The sequence below is a fragment of the Porcisia hertigi genome, chromosome 7, assembly GCF_017918235.1.
Source record: "Porcisia hertigi strain C119 chromosome 7, whole genome shotgun sequence".
Taxonomy (NCBI): domain Eukaryota; phylum Euglenozoa; class Kinetoplastea; order Trypanosomatida; family Trypanosomatidae; genus Porcisia; species Porcisia hertigi.
The window spans coordinates 258,781-279,484 of NC_090566.1; the positions used below are offsets into that span (position 1 = coordinate 258,781).

Here is a 20,704-nt window from a genome sequence, read left to right on the forward strand (position 1 = left end):
CGGAGGGACACGCTCGTGTTACCCCCCCCCCCCCCACCCCTCTATACACACCCAGCCACACCGCGGCTCTTCGGTGTTCCGCTCACCCCGTTGCCAAAGTATCTCTCCGTATCTAATCTCGTTGTGTGTCGTTCCTGCAGCGTGGATGGTGTTTAGTTTTCGTTCTTGGCTGCGTGCATGTATCTGCGTGTTGCAGCCAACGTGACGCTGTGCGTCGTTGAATTGCATTTCTCCACGTACAATCACAGTTGTCTGCAATGTTTAGGATTCTCTTTTTTTTTAAAGCGCTTCCTCGTCACCCTACTCCTGTTCGCCTTTAAACGTCCCGTTTCACCTGGACTGACTTGAGTCCGCCCCCCTCAGAGCGTTTCTTGGTCTGCATTGCTATTGCAGCGTTCCTCTTAGCGTTCTTGAGCGGACATAACTGTACTTCCTTGACATGAGAATACACAAACACACACACACACACACATACACACAGACAGAGGACAGGTTGGTTCCGTAAGCCAGTCCTCCTCTCTCTTCCCCTCTCTCTCCCCCCTCTCTCTCTCTCTCTGTGTGTCTGTCTGTCTTCTGCTTGAATGCTGTGGACGTTGATGTACATATCGCTACAACCGGTGGCTTCTTTTCCTCCCTGCCCATCACCCCCCCGTAAACATCAAATGAATATTATATCGATCCTATTTGCTTTGATGTAGCCAAGCGCATTTTTTCATTTTTCGCCCGGCGAAGCTTCGGAAAAAAAAAGAAATGCCAGAATGAAGAGTTTTATTATTATTTCTCTACAGGTGTGTGTGTGTGTGTGTGAGGAGGGGAGGGGGGGGGGCGGGGTCATCATTTCTTCCCTCCCCCTTTCCTGGCGTGCTTTCTCAGTGCGCTTGCTGAGGGGTGCTCTCTTGCGGGCTAACTTGCTCAGTTCCAGGAATTGGATAGACGACTCCGCCCAAGAACCTCTATTCACCTCATACGTTTTTCCTTGCTCTCCGTGTTTCAGGGACCACACACACACACACACACACATATACGACACACAGACCTGACTCTGATCATGCTGACAGAGTTCTAAAGCAGATTATCATCCTTTCTCCCCCCCTTTTTCTTTTCGACTCCTTTCTCCCATCCCCCCCCACTCACACACACACACACTCCCCTACATCCACGTATCCACACACATCTACATGAAAGCGAAGGATGTATATGCGTGTGGGCACAACCGCTTTCCACTTCATTTTCCCCCATTAGTAAATCCTTTCCACCCCATTCCCTCCCTCCCTCCCTCCCTCCCTCCCCCCTCTCTTTTTTTTTTTTTTAAAGGAACTCTTTCGCTTCAGCTTCTCGCCCCCCCCCCTCCCCCACGACTCAACCTCTCTTCTCCTTCCCTCCCTTTTCTCCTCTCGTGTTTCGCCCCTTTTCCTTTTTCTATTCATCTCCACCCTTTTTTTTCACCTTTCGTCTCGATTTGGAGAAGTGGGTGTTGGTATTCTGTCCGTGTGTGTGTACTACTTGGGCACGTTTCGTCCCCCCCCCTCCTCCTCTCCTTCCCCGGCCCGATCGCTCCGTTCTCTCCAACCCCTCTATGGTCTCTCGCTCGCTCTCACGGTCTGCTTCTCTCGCGACGCCTTCACTCATCCTCCTTCGATTTCTTCTTCATCTGTAGAGAATTTTTTCTCGTGCTCCCCTTCCAGTGATTGTCGTAGTCTGTGAGTGGCGACTGTGTGTGTGTGTGTGTGTGGTGCGTGTGCTTTATATATTTTGAAATATCTACCTGCCTCTTCGCTTCTTGCGTTCCGCTGCCCCCCCTCCTCTCCCCCCTTACCTACCGACCTACCGTCGCTTTCTCAAACACAACACCATCTGTTTTACTGGTGCAGGGAAAAGAACAGGCCCAAGTCGGCCATAGAGACGTGCACACAGGTTCTCTCACCCATACGCCCCCCCCCTTCACACACACACACACACACGTAGACTTACATACACCAGCGCAGGCATATCAAGGGCTCTTGGAATAAGTAGCTGTTTTTTTTTTTCGGAGACCTTGCGAAGAAGACTGCGCTCACCGGGTTACACGTGCACGTCTGTCTGTGTGTGTGTCTGTGCACGTTAGTGCCTTTCCTCCTCTTTCTACTTTTTTTACCACTCGCTGTGATCGTGTCATTCGATGTCGTCATCCGCGTCTCTACCACACGCATCGAGCGGCACTCCGATTGAGGGCGCTCATGGTGTAGAGCGCACAGCTGTCCCCTCCTCGTCGCCCCCTTCCTCCTCTAGTAGTGCAGGGTTATCAGAGTGGTGGCAGCGTTTGTACTCTGCCCACACCTTCGCAGAGGGGTTGCGTGTGGTATTGGAAGTAGTCCCGCTGTGGGTGCCCGTCGCTGGAGTTATCACGACTGCAGGCGGGTACTACATCACCTTCCGTGTGCGCCTCTTTCTCGCGCAGTGGCGCATCGCTGAGCGTCGCCGTGCTGAACGGAAGTATGAGCTTCTGGACAATCTGCGAGGCATGACGACTGTTCCGGTGGGTGCGGTTCACTCCCTCGTCGATGATGACGACGACGATGACGACGACGACGAGGAAGAGGACGAGGCCGCGGTTTCGCGGAGAGACGTGGATGAGTTCCGTAGTAGCCTTGGTATACGGTTACCCCGCGATGGGGATTTGATGGCTATCGTTGAGCGCATGCTGATCTCAGATACACTCCCGGATGGATGGGTGCTCTACCGCACGAGTGCAGGTATCGTCCGCTTCATGAACTTGAACACACAGGAGCTCTTCTTCTTCCCGCCTAACAAGCGCAAGGAGAAGGCGCTCATCGAGTCGGAACTGAAAAAGCGCAATCGCGAGGCAATGGAGAGTAAGTACAACTTCTCATACGAGGATGAAGGGATGAACTCTAGCTCCCTCTCCCCTGCTCGCGCTGATTCGCAGGGCTATGAGGCATCGCTCCGCTATGCTCGTGAGGGTGGCGCGGCCGCACGTGGGAACGCCTTTCCTATCGATTTCGACGACGCTGCCGGCGCTGAGGACTCCAATGACGGCTTCAGCAGCACTTTCCGCCGTCTCTTCAGTTACTTTTTGGAGCGTGAGCAGAAGAAGATTGAACAGGGTGTCGCCCTGGCGCGATCGTCTCGCGAAGAGTCGGTGCACCGCGGCACTGCGGCAGGTTCCCCTGGGGGCGCTGCATGCGGCAGTGTCAATGGACAACGAGCTAGCAGCTGTTTAGGGGGCAACTCTAGCGCCGCAGGTGGTGGGCACGACGGAGCCACTGCATCACACCGTGCGACCGCTTCTATGACGTATCGCGTGGTTTCTTCTAGCTCCATACACGGCGGGCGTGGTGGGGTCAATTAGGTAGGCAGTTGGAAGCAAAAAAGGGGGAGTGGGTACTCCTCTATTTCTCTTTCTTCCCCATACACTCCCCGCATTCTCTTCTCTCCTCCCTCCCCTCCCAGTTTCGTGGGCCGTGTTTTTCAACAAAGGAGGCCAATGTGGGGGGTGGGTGGGTGGGAGAGAGGGGAGGAGGAAGAAGAGAAGGGGGGGGGTAGAGCATTTTACAGATTTCACCTCTCTCTTGTACACATGCACATACACGAGTGTTGGCGTAACGAGCGTTTATAGGGGTAGGGTTGAGTGTTTTTTCTTTTTTCCCTTTCCCTCTACGCATACACACAGACACACACACACACACACACGTCGGTCAGCTTCCTGCCCTGTAAGCAGGTCCCCCCACTCCTTTACCTCTCCCCTTCCGGCTCTATTTTCTGCCAGTTTGCCTGTGTGGGATTTTAGGTTATATGTGTATATGAGTTTGGGTTGTTTGCGGTGAACGCTGATGAGCGAGAGAGAGGGGGGGAGGGAGGTGGAGAGGGCAGGGGAGGTGACTGGGGATGAGAACAACCGGACAGAAGGAGCAAACGCGTATGTTCGTGCTCTCGCCTCTCTCCTTCCCCCTTTCTCATTTTTTTTTCTGGGGCTGCCCGTCTCGTTTTCCTTTGTTGTTGTTCGCGTTCAATGCTCTGCGCACATTATGAAGATTGGTTTTTGTGGGTGTGTATGCCCCCCCTCTCTCCATCCGTGTGTGTGTGTGTGTGTGTGCGTGTGTGTGTCATTTTGTTGGGGTCTCTGCCGCCGTGGTGGTACTGGGAGAGGAGGGGGAGAAGGAAGCGGGAACGAAGAAGAGTAGTTGGGGGGATGTGGGGGGAACAAAAGCGGGAGCGAAAACCCAATGGAGTATATAACGAGTTTCGCCCGCGTCTGAGTGCTTCTTTCACAAGCGCATCTTCTTCCTCTTCCCGCTCATAAAAAACTTTGTCTCGCTGCTTTTTTTTGCTTCTTGTTGTCTCTCGACCTCGCGTTCTCTCCGTCTTGTGCTCAAATCTGGATTTGTTTTGCTGATGATACTGGACGGCGCTGCTGCTGAGTGTCTCTGTCTGTCTGTGAGCGTAAAACTATCGCTGCGTCTCTCCCTAACTCGCTCTCTCGTTCACTCAATTTTTTGCGTTGTTTTTTTTTCTCGTCGTTACGATCACCACCACCACCACCACCACTCATCGCTTGCACACGAGCGAGTGCGCATTTTTACTGATTTGACAGACTGTGGTAGAGAGGAAGGAGGGGGGCGCGAGTTTTTGTTTGTGTCGCGTCTTGCTTATGTCGATCGCCATCCCCTCTATTCACTCAAGCATCAAACCAGTATCCTTCCTCATGCACCTCGTCCACCATCACTCTCTTCTCGGTGAGTGCTGCCATTTACCATCCCCCCTCCCCCCCCTACTTCCCTCCCCCAGGTGGCACTGCATCACTGCTGTCGTTGCCTCCGCTCTCGTGTCGCTTCCAATCTCTGAAGTGTAACCGATCAAGACTATAACAATACAGAAACAAGCAACAGCCAAAAAAAAACGAAAGAGTTGAGGACAACCAACGCACTCAAGACCTGTGGGGTGGGGTGGGGTGGCTGCAGCCTCCCTAGATGGGTGCAGGCATAATTTGCGATTCAGTGGATTGGTGGTTTTAGCGGAATTGGACTTGGGATGTGATGAGACGAGGGCAAGTTGAAGCCGCCCCCCCCCCCTTCCCCTTCCCCCCGGATCCTTGCACACTCTTTTCATTTATACCCAGGCTTCTTTTCCGCATTGTCGGTGATGCCCGCTCGGCCCTGGCGTAGAAAGTGCTCCCTCCCCCTCCACATTCATTTTATTTTTCCATTACGTTTCCACGTATGCATGCCTCTTTATTGAGCACACCGTTGTCACCTTCATCCCTGCCATTCTCGTCCCCAATCCCTCCTCCCCCCCTCCCTCCCCCTCCCTCCCCCTCCCCCTCCCCCACACACATATATATATATATATGTATACACTTGTTTCCATCGTTACATTGTATCGCTTTTCCTCACCAGTATATCACGAATAGCAGAACAGCATGCCCGGCAAGGAAGTGAAGAAGGTGGCGCAGCCCGCGAAGGCCGCGTCTCCGTACAAGAAGTCTCCTGCGGCGTCGCAGTTCGTGGCTCGCCCGAAGAACTTCGGTATTGGCCAGGATGTGCCGTACTCGCGTGACCTGTCTCGCTTCATGCGGTGGCCGACGTTCGTGACGATGCAGCGCAAGAAGCGCGTGCTGCAGCGCCGCCTGAAGGTGCCGCCGGCGCTGAACCAGTTCACAAAGGTGCTGGACCGCACAAGCCGCAACGAGGTACTGAAGCTGATCAAGAAGTACGCGCCGGAGACCCGCAAGGCTCGCCGCGTGCGCCTGCAGAAGGCCGCCGAGGAGAAGACGAAGGACCCGAGGAAGACGGTGTCGACGAAGGCTCCTCTGGCTGTTGTGACCGGTCTGCAGGAGGTGACGCGAGTCATCGAGAAGAAGCAGGCCCGCATGGTTGTGATTGCGAACAATGTGGACCCTGTGGAGCTCGTGCTGTGGATGCCGAACCTGTGCCGCGCGAACAAGATCCCGTACGCGATCGTGAAGGACATGGCGCGCCTGGGTGACGCGATTGGGCAGAAGACGGCGACATGCATTGCGATCACCGACGTTAATGCTGAGGATGAGGCGACGCTGAAGAACCTGATCCGCTCCGTGAACGCTCGCTTCCTTTCCCGCTCGGACGTGATCCGCCGCCAGTGGGGTGGTCTGCAGCTGTCTCTGCGCTCTCGCGCGGAGCTGCGCAAGAAGCACGCCCGCAACGCTGGTGCGGACGCCGCGGCCATCGTTCACTAAGGTGTTGTGTTGCCTGGTGCGGTGAGGGTGCGTGAGAGAGAGTTTGCGTGCGTTGTGTGGCAGTGGTGGGGTGATGGCGGATGTGTGCAGGGATGACATGAGTTTCACGCTCATGCTCTTTTCACACAAACCAAAAGGCACACACGCACACAAACACTTACACCCACGTGACCATGCAACCGGTCTCACGTATCTTGGTGCGCGTATCGTGCGCTTCTGCTTCGTTTCTACTTTTGATTTTTTTCTCATTTATGGTGTGTGGTGGTGGTGGTGCGTCGTGCGTTCGGATCCCTCACTCCTCCCACCGCCTCCTCTTTTTTTTTTATGTTCTCTCATCCACAACAAAATAAAAAAAATTTGAATAGCATAGAAAAACGCGCCATGATCCATTCATTTTCTGGAGACAGAAGTTTTCAGATAACTGCTTGGTTGCAGCTTTGTGTGGCTATGGTTACAGCCACGGGGGGGGGCAGGGGAAACACAGCGAAGAGAAGTGTTAGACTGGAGGGGGATGAGGGGACACTCTCCATGCCACTGGGTGCGTGTGTGTGTGTGATAAACTCTGCATGTACCGCGAGACCGAAAAGAAAGATGAAGAGGCGCTCCCGCTTGCCTTCTCTACTTTTCTGCGTCTGCGTGCCCGTATATGCGCGCGTGCGAGTCTCTGCCGTCTCCCTCCGTGGCTCATGCTTTCTCGGCTCGTTTGCATGCGGAAAGTGTGTGTGTGTGGGGGATGTTTCTCAGCATGCTAGAAAGCTTGCGCTCTTTAAAGGAGCGATCTGTTTTCGTCTGTCTGTGTATCCGTAGTTTTTTTTACCCTAGTGGATCAGCTCGATAGCGCTCGTGTTGTCCCCCCCTCCTCACCAGCAAACTGCACCCCCTTTTTTTTCTCATACCGAATGCTCTGCTGCTATCAAAATCTCTTTTGTTGGTTGCTCCCTGCCTAATGTTTTATATACGCACTCGTCATCGCTGTGTGTGTGTGTGTGTCCTCTCTCCGCCTATATGTACATTGTACTCACGAAATACGTACACATGTATATATATATATATTTTTATTTATCAAATTGTTTTCTTACGTGTACACAACACGTTCATCTTTTCCCGCGCATTGTGCGTTGCGTTCGTTTGATTTTTATTCCCTTCACTGCCCCGTTTTCTATACCCCGCCCACTCCCTTCACCACCACGTCACTATCCCATGTCGATGTTGTGTCGTTGCTGTTTTTGTACGACACGCATCCTCACCCCATAACACCCACCAACATATCTGTGTGGGGTGTTTGAACAAAAAAAATCGACTATTCCACGTACACGTCTTCACAGGACGTTTGCATCTGCATCTGCATCATGCCCGGCAAGGAAGTGAAGAAGGTGGCGCAGCCCGCGAAGGCCGCGTCTCCGTACAAGAAGTCTCCTGCGGCGTCGCAGTTCGTGGCTCGCCCGAAGAACTTCGGTATTGGCCAGGATGTGCCGTACTCGCGTGACCTGTCTCGCTTCATGCGGTGGCCGACGTTCGTGACGATGCAGCGCAAGAAGCGCGTGCTGCAGCGCCGCCTGAAGGTGCCGCCGGCGCTGAACCAGTTCACAAAGGTGCTGGACCGCACAAGCCGCAACGAGGTACTGAAGCTGATCAAGAAGTACGCGCCGGAGACCCGCAAGGCTCGCCGCGTGCGCCTGCAGAAGGCCGCCGAGGAGAAGACGAAGGACCCGAGGAAGACGGTGTCGACGAAGGCTCCTCTGGCTGTTGTGACCGGTCTGCAGGAGGTGACGCGAGTCATCGAGAAGAAGCAGGCCCGCATGGTTGTGATTGCGAACAATGTGGACCCTGTGGAGCTCGTGCTGTGGATGCCGAACCTGTGCCGCGCGAACAAGATCCCGTACGCGATCGTGAAGGACATGGCGCGCCTGGGTGACGCGATTGGGCAGAAGACGGCGACATGCATTGCGATCACCGACGTTAATGCTGAGGATGAGGCGACGCTGAAGAACCTGATCCGCTCCGTGAACGCTCGCTTCCTTTCCCGCTCGGACGTGATCCGCCGCCAGTGGGGTGGTCTGCAGCTGTCTCTGCGCTCTCGCGCGGAGCTGCGCAAGAAGCACGCCCGCAACGCTGGTGCGGACGCCGCGGCCATCGTTCACTAAGGCGTTGTGTTGCCTGGTGCGGTGAGGGTGCGTGAGAGAGAGTTTGCGTGCGTTGTGTGGCAGTGGTGGTGGGGTGATGGCGGATGTGTGCAGGGATGGCTTTAGCCCGCCTCTAATACTCCTCTCCGCTATACGACGCAGGTACGGGGTGGTCTCCCCCTTTTTTTGTTTCCCTGCTTCCCACTTGGTCTCAAACTCGATACACGCACGTACATCTCGGTCGCGCCGGAGTCGCACAGTGCAGGATGAGCAGCACGTGAAGGAACCACGAAAATCGTCCCCCTGTTTGTTTTTCTTTTATTTTTCCATTCCTGAGCTCCTTTTCTAAACGATGGTAAAGTACACGCGCACCTTCACTCACGCACCCTCTTGAAAGGAGGAAGAGGCTGTCATAAGTGACACACCCGCAACTCTGTCAACGGCAGGTGGGGCTGTCCAGTCAGAGAGCTTGTGGGGTTGACAGAAGTCTCATACAGCCCTCTCGCGCTCGTCCTCCTCTGGTGTGCTTCGATCATCTTGCATTCACTGGGAGGGGCACGCGCCGCATTGTGCGTGTGTGTGTATGTGCTCCCCCTTCCCTCCCTTTCCCTCCCTTTCCCAACTCCTCTTCCTGTCCTTTGTTCCATTCATTTTTCTCGCCTTCATGTGGCGTCCCGGTCGGGGGGTGCCTCTCATCTAACCCCCCCCCCCTCAATGGTTTGTACCCCCTCTTTCCTTTTCTGTCTGCCTCACCACCACCACTGTGGGTCCCGCGCGCTTCCTCGTCCCTTGCCTCCCGCCACATCAGTACTTGCCGAGGGTGGGGAAAAGCCGAAACAAAAAGCCAGTAAAGCCCTCCCCCTCCCTCCCACCACCACACACACACACAAACGTTCGTTCGTTCGTGTGTGTGTGTGTGTGTACACACATATATATATATATATTTGGGTTTGTGCTCCTCCTCGGGGTGTCAACAGCCGTTCACGCCGACCTTGTGAGTCGTGCGTGTGTGTAATTGTGCAATTGAGAACCCTCGTGGCGCGGGTGTGGGAAGGAAGGAGATGAACTCATTTCAAATAGCACTGGGGGAACTGGACGCCACCCTCGCCCTTCTCAAAACGAAGGTTGAGGAGGTCATCGTTTCCGACACGGTCCCCCAGAAGAAACGTGTCGAGATGGAGGCTCGCCCGCTGATGCGGGAGGCACGGCAGAGGCTGTCCGTCCTGCGTGTCGAGGCTCGCCGTACCAGCGACCTGGATTCTCGACAGGATCAAGAGGCGATTTGCAAGGAGCGCAACGAGACTATCCGCAGCTACGATGCGGAGTTGAAGAAGCAGATTTACTCTCGTGGCGCTTCACCTGCACGACCGCAGACATATCAGGAGCAGCGTGAGGGGGAGATGATGGGCATGGGCGGCGCAGACGGAACGGGGTTCACAGACTCAAAGCAGGTTCTTAATGCCGCCATCAATGTCCAGCAGGACGCGCTGCAGTCTCTCCAGCGAGCAGAGCGGCTGCAGCATGTGACGGAGGAAACGGGAAAGACAACGTTAGTAGAGCTCCAGAAGCAGACAGAGCGCATGTACCAAATCGACGAGGAACTGGAGAACTTGCGGGGTCAGCTAGACCACGCCTCACGTGATTTGCGGTGGTTCTTTCGCCAGCTCGCACGAGATAAGTGCTTTCTCTGTCTGTTGGGGCTCTGCGTCGTGGGGTTGCTAGTGCTGGTCTTTGTGTCCATCTGGACCAAGCGCAAGAGGGCTGCGCGTTAGGAGAGTAAGCAGAGGCACATGAGCAGGAAATCGTAGTAAAAAAAAAAGTGCCTCTATATGACCGGAGAGCGTGTTGTTTTTTTGCAGCACTCCTTTCTGTGTTCGGGACTCCCCCCCTCCCTCCCTTCGCTCTGCATTGTGTATGGTGTGTGTGTGTGTCCAGGCATGCGAGTGCAGCCGGTTTACATGGCAAATGATTTTTCCTTCTATGACTGCTTCTTATCATATGCTCTCTTTATCCCCAGCAGTCCTCACCGGACCTCGTGTCACCCCCAATTGTTTATATATATATATATATATATAAACACTGTGTGTGTGTGTATATGTGCTGTATTTTCGTTATGCTGTTGTTGTCACTCGTAGCAAATCTGTTTGAGAGGAGAAGATGTTGAACTCCGCCACCCCCCTTCTCCCATTGTAGTTTTTTTGTGTTGTATTTCCCTTCACCATCTACTGTTATGTATCTGTGATTGGTGGAGGGTGGGAGGGAGGAGCGGGAGGGACGGAGTGGGGGTATTGGGTTTTGCCGGTACCTCTGTCTCTCTCCTGCTTCATATATTTTGTGTGTGTGTGTGTGTGTGTGTCGTTGTCCATAGACGTCATTTTTTTTTACGTTTCAATCAGTTTCCCACCTTTCTTTCGGTGCAAACTATTTTCTGAATTCGTTGCTTGTCGTCTCTCCCCTCCTCTCTGCTTTGCTCTCCTCTCTCCCCCCCCCCCTACCCTGTCCACCACCACCAGTAAGCGGGCACAGACACACCACAACGATAGCTAAAAAAAGAATCCCACACCTCTCTGTTTTTTTCGATTCTTTTCTCCTCCCCCGATTCCTGCGGTGTTTTACGGCGTCATGTCGCTGCATTGCACTGGCGCGGCCAACGATTGATTTACTCCTGGTCGGCGTGTGTGTGCGTTTTGTCTACATCCACGCACACATCACACACACATCACACATACACACACAGACACAGACACACAGACCCTTTCACTGTGCGTCTGTGGCTGTCTGTCCTCCATCTCTGTATTCGTTAACTTTTGTTTCCGGGCTGCTCATCTCTTCTGTCGAGGTAATGTACTTCTTCCATCTTTCATCCCCCATTCCCTCTGTCCATCCCTCTCTCTCCCCCTCCCTCTCTCTCCCCTCCCCTCCTCGTACTAGTACGCACTTTTTTTTAAAAGTCCTTTTTTTTTGTGTAACTCGACACACATTCACACATACACGCACACACAAACACACACGCAATCTCTCCCTTTTCCTACCACTGTTTCACACCGACCCACATAACACACACACATAATACACACACACACACACTTAACACACACACACACACACACGCACACACACACACACACACACACACAACAAAGGGCACATACGAATACACCTGTGCGGGCAGGCGCCTCAGTGCAGTTTCGTAAGTGTTAGCGCCGGGGGGGGGCAGGAGGGAGGAGGCTATTCTTATCCCCCCTTTTCGTTCGTTTCGTTTTTTCCTTTGTTCCTTCTTGATTTTCTTTCCTTACAGGTAGCAAACATTTTCACACTGCAGGCCCCCCTCACCCCCTTCCTCCGGTGTACACACACACACGCGCGCGTTTGATGTTTTTCTTCGCTCTGTTTTCTTTGTTTATCCTCCGCCTGCCGCTGCCGCTTTTCCCCCTTGTCGTTTTTCCTTTTCCATTTTTTTTTACTCTGCTCAACTCGTTTTGCGGCCCCCTTTTTTTTTAGTTCTGCGTTTCTGTGTGTGCGTGTGTGTTGTCTGTACGTCTCTTTGAATGGAGGGAGGGGGGAGTGATAGTGTGCGCCTCGTTTTATTTACACACACACACACACACACACGCTTTGATCATCACGCACGGGGGCCACCACATTCATCACAGATACACAGGACTGATCGCATCGTCGACATTGTGAACGTAAGCACGTGTGTATGTGTGTGCACAGGTTTTTTTTTTTGCGTGCGCGCTTTTTCCCAACCTGATCTTTGAAGTATTCGGCCATCAGGCCATTTGACTTAGCGATTGAACTGTGTTTCCCCTCCTGCATGACCCCCGGAGGCTCTGTCTGTGCAGTGCGCGTAGTTCGTAAGGTCTATATCGGTTTTTTTTTTGATTGGTGTGACTGTGCGAGAGACGTTTTTCGTTGCGCTCCCCCCCGTGTGTATATGTGCACGCGTGTGTGTGTGTCTTGCGTGAGACCTCACTCATCCGACACGTGTTTAGAGGCATCCGTGCAGGACAAGGCGGCTTAGGAGTGTTTGGCGGCCCCTTAATCGCTTTTCGTCGCTTTAGCTGTGTCCGCCACTTCCGTCGTTGCCCAGGTTAGCGACAGTGGTAGCGGTAGCGGCTCCGAGTACAGGGCTGGGGAGATGCCGTCGGCGCCATCGTCCTCATCTGACAACCAAACGTTGGAGGCTGGTCGCACCAGCTTGTCGACTTCGTCGCCGTCGCCGTCGCCGTTGCAGTACCAGGGCCATGAGCGCCTCTACTACGAAGAGGACGATTCGATGCTCGTCTCTGTGGAGTACATCCAGCGCCTCTGCCTCATGCGGGGGATAAGCCGCACCGTACTCGCCCCACTCGAGCGCATAAAGTTCGTCATGCAGTGTCAAAAAGAGCTTCAGCGCACAGGGGCCATTCGGTGCGAGTTCAATACTGTGTGGTCTTGTGTGCGCTACCTTAGGCAGATGGAGGGGTCGCGGTGCTTCTGGCGCGGCAACCTCATTCAGGTGGTCTCACTTCTGCCTATCCTGCTTGCACAGATATTTATAGCGTACCCAACACAGGTGCTCATCCTCAATTCTTGCCCGGTGCGTACCGCGGCAGGCGACGCAGCGGCAAACTACGCCGCCTTACTCGGTGGGGCGCTGGCGGCCACCATGGTGAGCTACCCCCTCGAGTACGCGCGGTTTCGCCTCGCTGTCGATGTCAAGTCCCACCTCGGCGCCCCGTACAAATTCCGAAATAGTGCCGCCTTTTTTGCTCATCCCGTGATGAGCGAGTGCCCACACTTTCTTTACCGCGGCTTGACGCTTTTCGTCTTTGGTAGCATCGTCTATCAGGTGGTGCACAACGTTCTGATGAGGTTGTTTGCCCCGTACGTGCCGCCAAAAGAGGAGGGCAGGGGATGGACACCAGTGATTATTCAAACGGTGTGCGGCTTGACAGTAACCGCCACGGCAACCCTCTGCCTCCACCCGGTGGACCTGGTGCGCCATCGCATGATGGTCGCCGTCTTGGAGGACCGGCTACGGTACTCATCCGCCATGAAGTGCGTGGCGAGCATCGCGCAGAAGGAGGGCGTTCGAGGTTTCTTCCGTGGCGCCACCGTTTCTTTAGCAAAAGCGATGGGTGTTTCCGGATTCCTCTTGGCGGGACTGTCGTACTAGATGATCCTTTTTTTTGGGGTGTGCAGACTGTGTGTATGTTTTGTGGGTGTGCGTGTCCTTGATTGAGGTTTTTTTTGGGGGGAGGGAGGCAGGGGTGCTCAATTAGTAGCCTTTCATTTACCCTTTCTTTGGCTCCCACGTGGGTGTATTCTGTGGCGTGTCCCATACACACGTCTCCTCCCTCCCTCCCCCCCAAAAAAAAAAACTCAATCAAGGACACGCACACCCACACACAGACGGTCACGAAAGAGGGTGCTAGAGAAACTCTCTTTTTTTTTTCATGGCAATATCGCTTGCTGTGTCCCGTTCACGCTATGCGGGGATCGGTGGGGGGTGGGTGGGTGGGTGGGGCCACTACCATGCGCACGACGCGGGCGTGTTCGGCGCGGTGTGTGCACACGGCGTTGTGCTGATGCGGATGATGATGGTGATTTATTTTGCTCACATTTTTTTTTTCGTCTCCCGTCTTTCTGTGTCTGTGAGCGTGTGTGCCTGTGTTTTTGTGTGTGCATTCCTCTTCAGACGTTTCTGTTTTTTTTTTCCACCTGTATCGTGGGAGAGAGGAGGACCCCACCCGGGAAGCGATGGGGTGGTGGTAGTGGTGGTGGCAGATGATGATGATCTTGTCAGCGTAGGCGACTCTAGTGCTGCTGCGAGAGAGTGGGTATATAGGTGGGGATCGTGAAAAGGGTTGGATCGCCTAATTGGCATGTTTTCGATCCGTTTGTGCACGTGTGTATGTGTGTGTCTGCCAGTGCACTCTCATAGGGTTCTCGTGCCTCTCTCCAATTGTCTTCATTCCTGGAGAAGTCAAGCTTAATGACGTGTGCGCACACGCATCCATTAGACACTCAACCATACCCCAGCGCGTTATAATTCTCCTCTCCTACTCCACCCTCCACCCTTCTCGTTCGTTGGTTGGCATTTTCTTCACTTTATATATATGAAGGTTTGTCGACATATCTATTCTGCCCGTACAACACGAGTTGAATTCCGATTTTTCCATGATCTTTTTTTTTCCAGACCGACTGCGCGTGGTCTGAGGCAGCCCCCCGTACCCGTGCGCTGCAGCGCCATTTCACCCGTTCTGAGGACGGCCCCCTCCCTTTCCTCCTTCCCCCCTTCCTTTCCTAGAGCTCTTTCCTTCTCTCTCCCCACTTCGCAGATTGTCAACTGGGGGTGTATCCCATTAGGAGCACCTCAGTCTTCCCACACGTAGGGGGCGAGGACTGGGTGACTTCTCTTTGGAGTGACTATTCAACACTTCACCTATCGTATGTAATGAAGCTGATCTGCTTCCTGCTGCACTTCGCTCCGACGCAGCGCCCCAGCGAGGATACGGCTGGCAGGCATCAGCTTTGCCACACATGGCTCTGAGCCCATCCCACTCACCCCTCACTTACCTCAAAGGTGTTTGTCCCTTTCAGGACCAATCGTCATTTGGCCTTCGGTGAGTGGACACAGGAAGCTTCTTGGATTACCCAGCGGAGCAGCTACTTGGACACCCTCCCCCCCTCCCCCCCACTTGCACAAACGGCAGAAGGTTGAAGTGGGTTGACGACGACAATCACCTTTGCAGTAAAGCTTTCTCTTTAACGATCACTGACCGCCTATCACCACCCCTCCAACAAGGACTCACTTGATCTTGCAACGTTTATATTCTGTGCGCTTACACGGCATGTACGTCTGAGAGAATATCCACACTGGGGATATACGTATATATATATATATATATTTGATATGCCTATCCGCATCTAGTGCCGAGGCGCTCAAACTTGGAAAAGCTTTCCCTTGCGTGTGTTGCCCCGATTGATCTGTCTCCTTGACGGCGTGGGCGCCTGCGATATATTTGGCGGCGTTTCGTCACGCGGGCCACTTTCACGGCGCAGAAAGGTGTATTTGTACTACACTACCCCAAGCCACCGCGCCCCCTCCCTCCCCCCCCCCCCAAAAAAAAAAGTGACTGTCCATCCGTCTTACTGCTCCGTTCCGTCTCTTCTTTCGACTCATTGAATACCTCTTTTCGCTCTCATGCGTGTATGTACCCCGCGGTGGTGGTTCCGCAGCGCACTCCAAAGCTCCTTCATAGGACCCCACTACACATCTTTGTGAGTGGGCGAGGGCGCACCAAGGGACTGCTGCAGCACTTCGCTGTTTATCTAAGCACATCAGCAGACATAGATTTGCAAGTGGGATACTCCCCCTTTCACCCCCCCCCCACACACACACACGCACAATACACAATACCCTTCCTACATATATAGATTTAGGGGCTCGGTGTGGCTGTGCTGACACTAGACCGCTTTATACACGCCCAAATGTCAATTGCAGCTGATCCGTCTGTGTCAGACTCTATCGCCTACCTGCGGGACTTCGTAAATCAGCCCCCCTCCTCGACACGCAGGGCGCTACAACAGGAAGCGCTCGGCACTCTCCGCTCAACCCCACCGGACTCGTCTATGGCTGAGCGCCTTTCTCCATTGAAGGTACCCGCACTGAGCCGCCGCGGTAGCCTGTGGAAAGAGGGAAGGGGTGAAGGCGGTTGCGCAAACATCGGTGCCGGCGAAGCGCCCTCTGGGATCAGCCGCCTCGGCAGCAACCACCACAACACTTCTGCACGCGGTGCGAGTGATTCACGGAACAACGTTCTACTGAACGACACGTCTTTTCTCCGGCACGCCCCGACTGCGACAACGTTGACCAGGGTTGGTCATTCTCCAGGTACTCGAAACATGATTTATTCAACAGGTGATACGACTGATCCGAGCAGCTTGCCTTCTTTTTTCCACGACAGCAATGTGTCGAGGAGCACCGTGTTGGCGGCTTCAGTGGCCTTGCCATCCAGACCGATGTTCCGCTACGGGAAAGATTCTGCTGCACCGGCGTCCTCCTCCTCCTCCTTCTCCTTCTCTACTTTGCGCCGAAATCGGTACACACACACGGGTGGAGCGGCAAGCGGTCGGTTGGCGGCGTCGCCCCCGTCTCCGTCAGACTGGAGGCGGCGCCGTGCCGTGTCTTGCTCGCCCAGACAGCGGTACGGTCGCGCGACGACTCCTCCCGCCATAATGACGACCGCTCCATTCTTGTGGCGTAACTCCTCGGTACCACCAGCACCCGCCTCCCGTCGTGGATCTTCGGCGTCATCGCTGCTGTGGGGGTGGGGGGATGGCAGTGGAGGAGGCGCACAGCGTGGTGACGTCACAGTCGCTGCAGGTGCCGCTACAACAGCATCGCCGTCACCCTGTAAGCCACACACGCAGAAGGACATGGATCCAAGGGAAAAGGATTCCATGCGAGACTCTTATGCGAACCGCGGCTATGTTTCGCACTCAATGCCTCCTGCGGTCCGCACACCGCGCCGCGACGCCGCTTACGAAGAAGTGAGGGAGGAGCGAGCTGCGCAGTCGTCGCGCCTGCCTCAGCGACGCCCACCCTTGGCGCCGTCATCGGGAGCCACGGCACCAGCACCAGCAGCAGCGGCACCACCACCGAGTGGTTCAGTTGATAATGTTGCGCATCCCCTCGATCCAGTTGAGCTATTCGACAGCCACAACGCCGACGAGCATGTCTCCAATATCTGCCGCATCGCTCGCTACCTCAAAGACTACTACGCGAGGGAGGCGGGCGAGAAGGAGCGCGGTGTCGAGTCTCTAAGCCCGGAGGATGTGGTTGGGCTGGCGCAGTGTTTCTATATCGACCTCTACCGCACAGTGCGACAGGTGCGGCGGGCGGCAGGTATTGATACGTCTTCCTTCCTGGCCGAGGACCCGACAGAAGACGTGATCGCGAGCTTTAGACCAACGCCGCCGCCGCCGCCGCAAAGGGAGCCGCGCGACACTGACGTGCAGCACCAGAGGGCGGCCGCGTTGCCTCGCTCCGATTCCCCATCGCTTTTTTGCAATCTATCTGTCGCCCCTGCGTCAACGAAAGGAGATGAGGGGGCGAGTCGTCGCGGGCGCCACGGAGCAGAGGTGCGGCTACCACCCGCCGCCACACCCACGCCACCTCATCCGCTCTCCACATCCTACGCGTCCGGCCACTCCCCTGACCATGTGGCTATTGCAAGCCAACCCCACGTCTCTGGGTGGGCTCAGCCTCAACAGCAGAGCATCACCCCGCCAGACGCCCAGCATCCGCTAATACAAAGTAGCGCGACCACCGACACAGGACCGACCTACGATACTTCAAATGCACAGCCCGCCTTCACCGGTGACGGTACCCATCCAGTTCAAATTGTAACAGCTCGGCTGCCAGCTTTTCGCAACGACGACACTGCCGCCACGGACGACAAGCACTCTGCACAGGGTCATCGCAGGCCACCAGCTGCGTCTCCCGTATCACATGCCGCACCTCGCGTGACGTCTACGTCCCTCGCTTACAGGGAAAGCTCACCACCCAGCGGCAGTCGTGCCAACACGACTCCTGTCGGTACTGGGGCGCTGACGTCCTCGGGTGGTGCAAACATCCAGGCTTCTCATTTATCGGCGCAGAATACTGTGACGTCGCCCCCACATCGTCCTCTGCCGTGTTTCAACGGTGTCGGCGGGGCAGCGCCATCTTTGGTAACGGAAGAAATCCACCAGCCGACACACATCCAGCAGCAGCAGCAACAACAACAGATCTCGGGGATGAAGCAGCACCATCCGTTCTCGGACCCAAATGGTCTTCTTGCGGCGTCAGCTGAGCGCTCGTCGTTGCTTCCGCGCCATCAGCGCGAGCGTGACACCGACAATCGCTGTGTGCGCAATCCCTCTCGGCGGCAAGTTGCACGCTTCCAGTCTCACGGTTGTCATGTGGGGGGCGTGTATGGCGATGACCTGGAGAGCGGCACCAGCAGCGACCATGTCGACGATGAAGTCGGGGAGTGTGACAGCCGCGCTGAGCCCAGCGGCGGTGCGCGCCGAGTGACTCTCGCTGCACCTCAAGGGCGTTCTTGCCGCGTCGTTAAGCGACCTCTGAAAGAACTCATGCCGCTTCTGCGCTCTCGCAGCACGCCCGTTCTCAAGTACACCTCTCATCGCTCCCGACCGCACCTTCGACACTTTCAAATTCTCGACTGCATGGATACGTGTGGTGGCAGAGATGTCTTCATGCCGCACCTGACGTGGAGGGCGCCGGATGGGGTGCGCCAACACGATCGACTACAGCATGTCAAACGGTCAAAGCTTGGGGCGCCGCTGCCGACAGGTCTATCCCTTTCTCAGGAGGAGGTGCCGTACAAAGCTGCACTGAATCTCATCTACTTGGATGCCGTGTACGTCGGCATTGGCCATGGTATCATTGGACCGTACATGACGCTGTTTCGTGGAGCTGAGGGTGACGACAAAATCAGCAGCAGAGGTTTGACTGGCAACGGTGGTGGTGGTGCAGTAGTGGTGGTCGATCATAAAGGCCGTCCAGTGGCACATGAATTGTGCGCGGTTTTCGTCTTCGCATCACGCCCGGTTGCAGTCTCTTTTTTGTCTGAGGACGATCGACAGTTGTGGGTAGGCGCCATGATGGGCGTGGTGGAGCGCAATCGTACTCTGAAGATGTGACCGGAACGCATTACATTCGGGGGGACAGAAGAGGAAAACCCACCGAAAATGCCCCTCTGCACATGAGCATTTTATTCGGGTTGTGGTGTCTGTGTGCCTGTGCCTGTGTTGTGCGTTTGTGTGTGTGTGTGTGTGTGTGCTCGTAGCTCTATTCGCCCTCCTCCTCCTCCCCCCCCCCCCACTTCACTTCACTTCTCTTTCTTTCGATATACATGTGTCTGTGTGCGTGTGCGCACATATAGTGGTGCCCATGTTTACGGGAGGGGCAAAGGTGCACTTTTTTTCGCTTCTGATGTGTGCGCGTGAGGGGCTGCTCTTCCGTTTCTTTTCGATTTTTTTTTTCTTCCTTGTTGTTTGTTGCTCCCCTCGGCGCCAATGAGGCGGGGAGAGTGGGGGGGGGCGGGAAGGTCTGTCTCTCAGGCCCCTCTCCTTCCCCCCCCCCCTCTACAGGGACGTACAGCTGCGCATACAACGGGCACACATGCACTAGGAAAACAAAAAGAAACAAAAAACAACAAGCAACGTATGCTAAAACGGCTGCGCACGTCAAGGGGAGGGGAGAGGGGGGGGCGGGGCGGGGGGCTATTTCTAGAAGCCTCTCACACCCGCACACGCACTTTATCTGGTGGTTAGAGGCGCACACCTTTTGGGTGTATATTGGGTCTCTCCCCCCCCCCCCCCAATTTGTGCGTCCCCGGCTGCGTGCACGGACTAATGACTCGACACCAGGTGTGTTTAAAGAGAAAAAAGGGGAGGGTGGGGAGGAGAGGCATAGCGAAGGGATCTTAAAGCACTGCTGACTTGGTGTGTGCATCGGTCTTCGTTTCCTCTCCCTCCCCCACTCCACATCCACGTCCCCGTCATGAGATGTTCAGACGTATATCTGTTCGTTTCTTTGGCGTGCCTTCCTTCCTCCCCCCATTTCCACGCGATCTCGTTACTCCTTATACCGCTCCTCGCATCTTTTTTTTTTGTGTGGGGGCCTCCGCCACCCATCCCTCCACTCCACTCGCCCTCGTCTTATAAGAGCGAAGACGGAAAGGTATAAACGAGACATTCCCTCCCTCTCCTCCCCTTCCTACACTCGACACACTCATTCGCCTTACACGTTCTGCCCAGTTTCGTGAGCACCGACGTGTTGGTGTGCTTAATCTTCGAACATCTCAGTAAACAAGGGGGCGATTCACGTTCCTTGAAGTACTCTCTGCGTGTAAATAAGAAAAGCCGTTCTCCACCTCCCCACTAGAACATCACAGCTTTCCTTTGCTCGCTGTGCGTGCGTGCTGCTTTTTCTCTACCGATATCTTTTGTTCTATCGACCAGCTGCTCGTTTTGCGGTGTTGAAGTTCTTCTCTCCCCCCCCCCCACACACACACACGAGGGTGGTGGTGGGTGAGAGGGAGGGCACAGGGGAGTGCAGGGGCACAACAGTCACGCATGGGAAGAAAGACGACGACAAAATCATAACACGAAAAAAACTAGTCTTTTTTTTTTTGGGGGGGGGGCTCTCTGAAAATCGTCTTGCCTGCATCCTGCCTTCATATTGTGTGTGTGTGTACATGTATGTATGTCTTGCACGGCCTTCCTTGTTGTGGGCCGCCTGTATCTGTGCAGTCTTCGTCTGGTTTGTCGCCGTCGCACATCTCTTCTTTCCCTCTTCTTGGGCCTTCTC

General features: G+C 54.9%; 6 protein-coding genes across 6 annotated transcripts; all 6 read left to right on the forward strand.

The window, feature by feature from the left end:
• Positions 1-2,158: 2,158 nt before the first annotated feature.
• JKF63_06414 (uncharacterized protein) lies at positions 2,159-3,349 on the forward strand (the record flags this gene model as incomplete). The annotated part of the gene is made up of 1 exon (XM_067902364.1): positions 2,159-3,349. One exon carries the CDS (start codon positions 2,159-2,161, stop codon positions 3,347-3,349), a length of 1,191 nt encoding a protein of 396 aa, XP_067759385.1.
• A 2,067-nt stretch (positions 3,350-5,416) lies between these two features.
• JKF63_06415 (uncharacterized protein) lies at positions 5,417-6,211 on the forward strand (the record flags this gene model as incomplete). Its single annotated transcript, XM_067902365.1, has 1 exon — positions 5,417-6,211. One exon carries the CDS (start codon positions 5,417-5,419, stop codon positions 6,209-6,211), a length of 795 nt encoding a protein of 264 aa, XP_067759386.1.
• Positions 6,212-7,560: 1,349 nt separating this feature from the next.
• On the forward strand, positions 7,561-8,355 carry JKF63_06416 (uncharacterized protein; the record flags this gene model as incomplete). Its single annotated transcript, XM_067902366.1, has 1 exon — positions 7,561-8,355. The coding sequence occupies one exon, from the start codon at positions 7,561-7,563 to the stop codon at positions 8,353-8,355; it is 795 nt and encodes a 264-aa protein (XP_067759387.1).
• Positions 8,356-9,395: 1,040 nt separating this feature from the next.
• Positions 9,396-10,106, forward strand: JKF63_06417 (uncharacterized protein; the record flags this gene model as incomplete). The annotated part of the gene is made up of 1 exon (XM_067902367.1): positions 9,396-10,106. The coding sequence occupies one exon, from the start codon at positions 9,396-9,398 to the stop codon at positions 10,104-10,106; it is 711 nt and encodes a 236-aa protein (XP_067759388.1).
• A 2,369-nt stretch (positions 10,107-12,475) lies between these two features.
• Positions 12,476-13,495, forward strand: JKF63_06418 (uncharacterized protein; the record flags this gene model as incomplete). Its single annotated transcript, XM_067902368.1, has 1 exon — positions 12,476-13,495. The coding sequence occupies one exon, from the start codon at positions 12,476-12,478 to the stop codon at positions 13,493-13,495; it is 1,020 nt and encodes a 339-aa protein (XP_067759389.1).
• A 2,459-nt stretch (positions 13,496-15,954) lies between these two features.
• JKF63_06419 (uncharacterized protein) lies at positions 15,955-19,032 on the forward strand (the record flags this gene model as incomplete). The annotated part of the gene is made up of 2 exons (XM_067902369.1): positions 15,955-17,349; positions 17,599-19,032. The coding sequence occupies 2 exons, from the start codon at positions 15,955-15,957 to the stop codon at positions 19,030-19,032; spliced, it is 2,829 nt and encodes a 942-aa protein (XP_067759390.1).
• Positions 19,033-20,704: the final 1,672 nt, after the last annotated feature.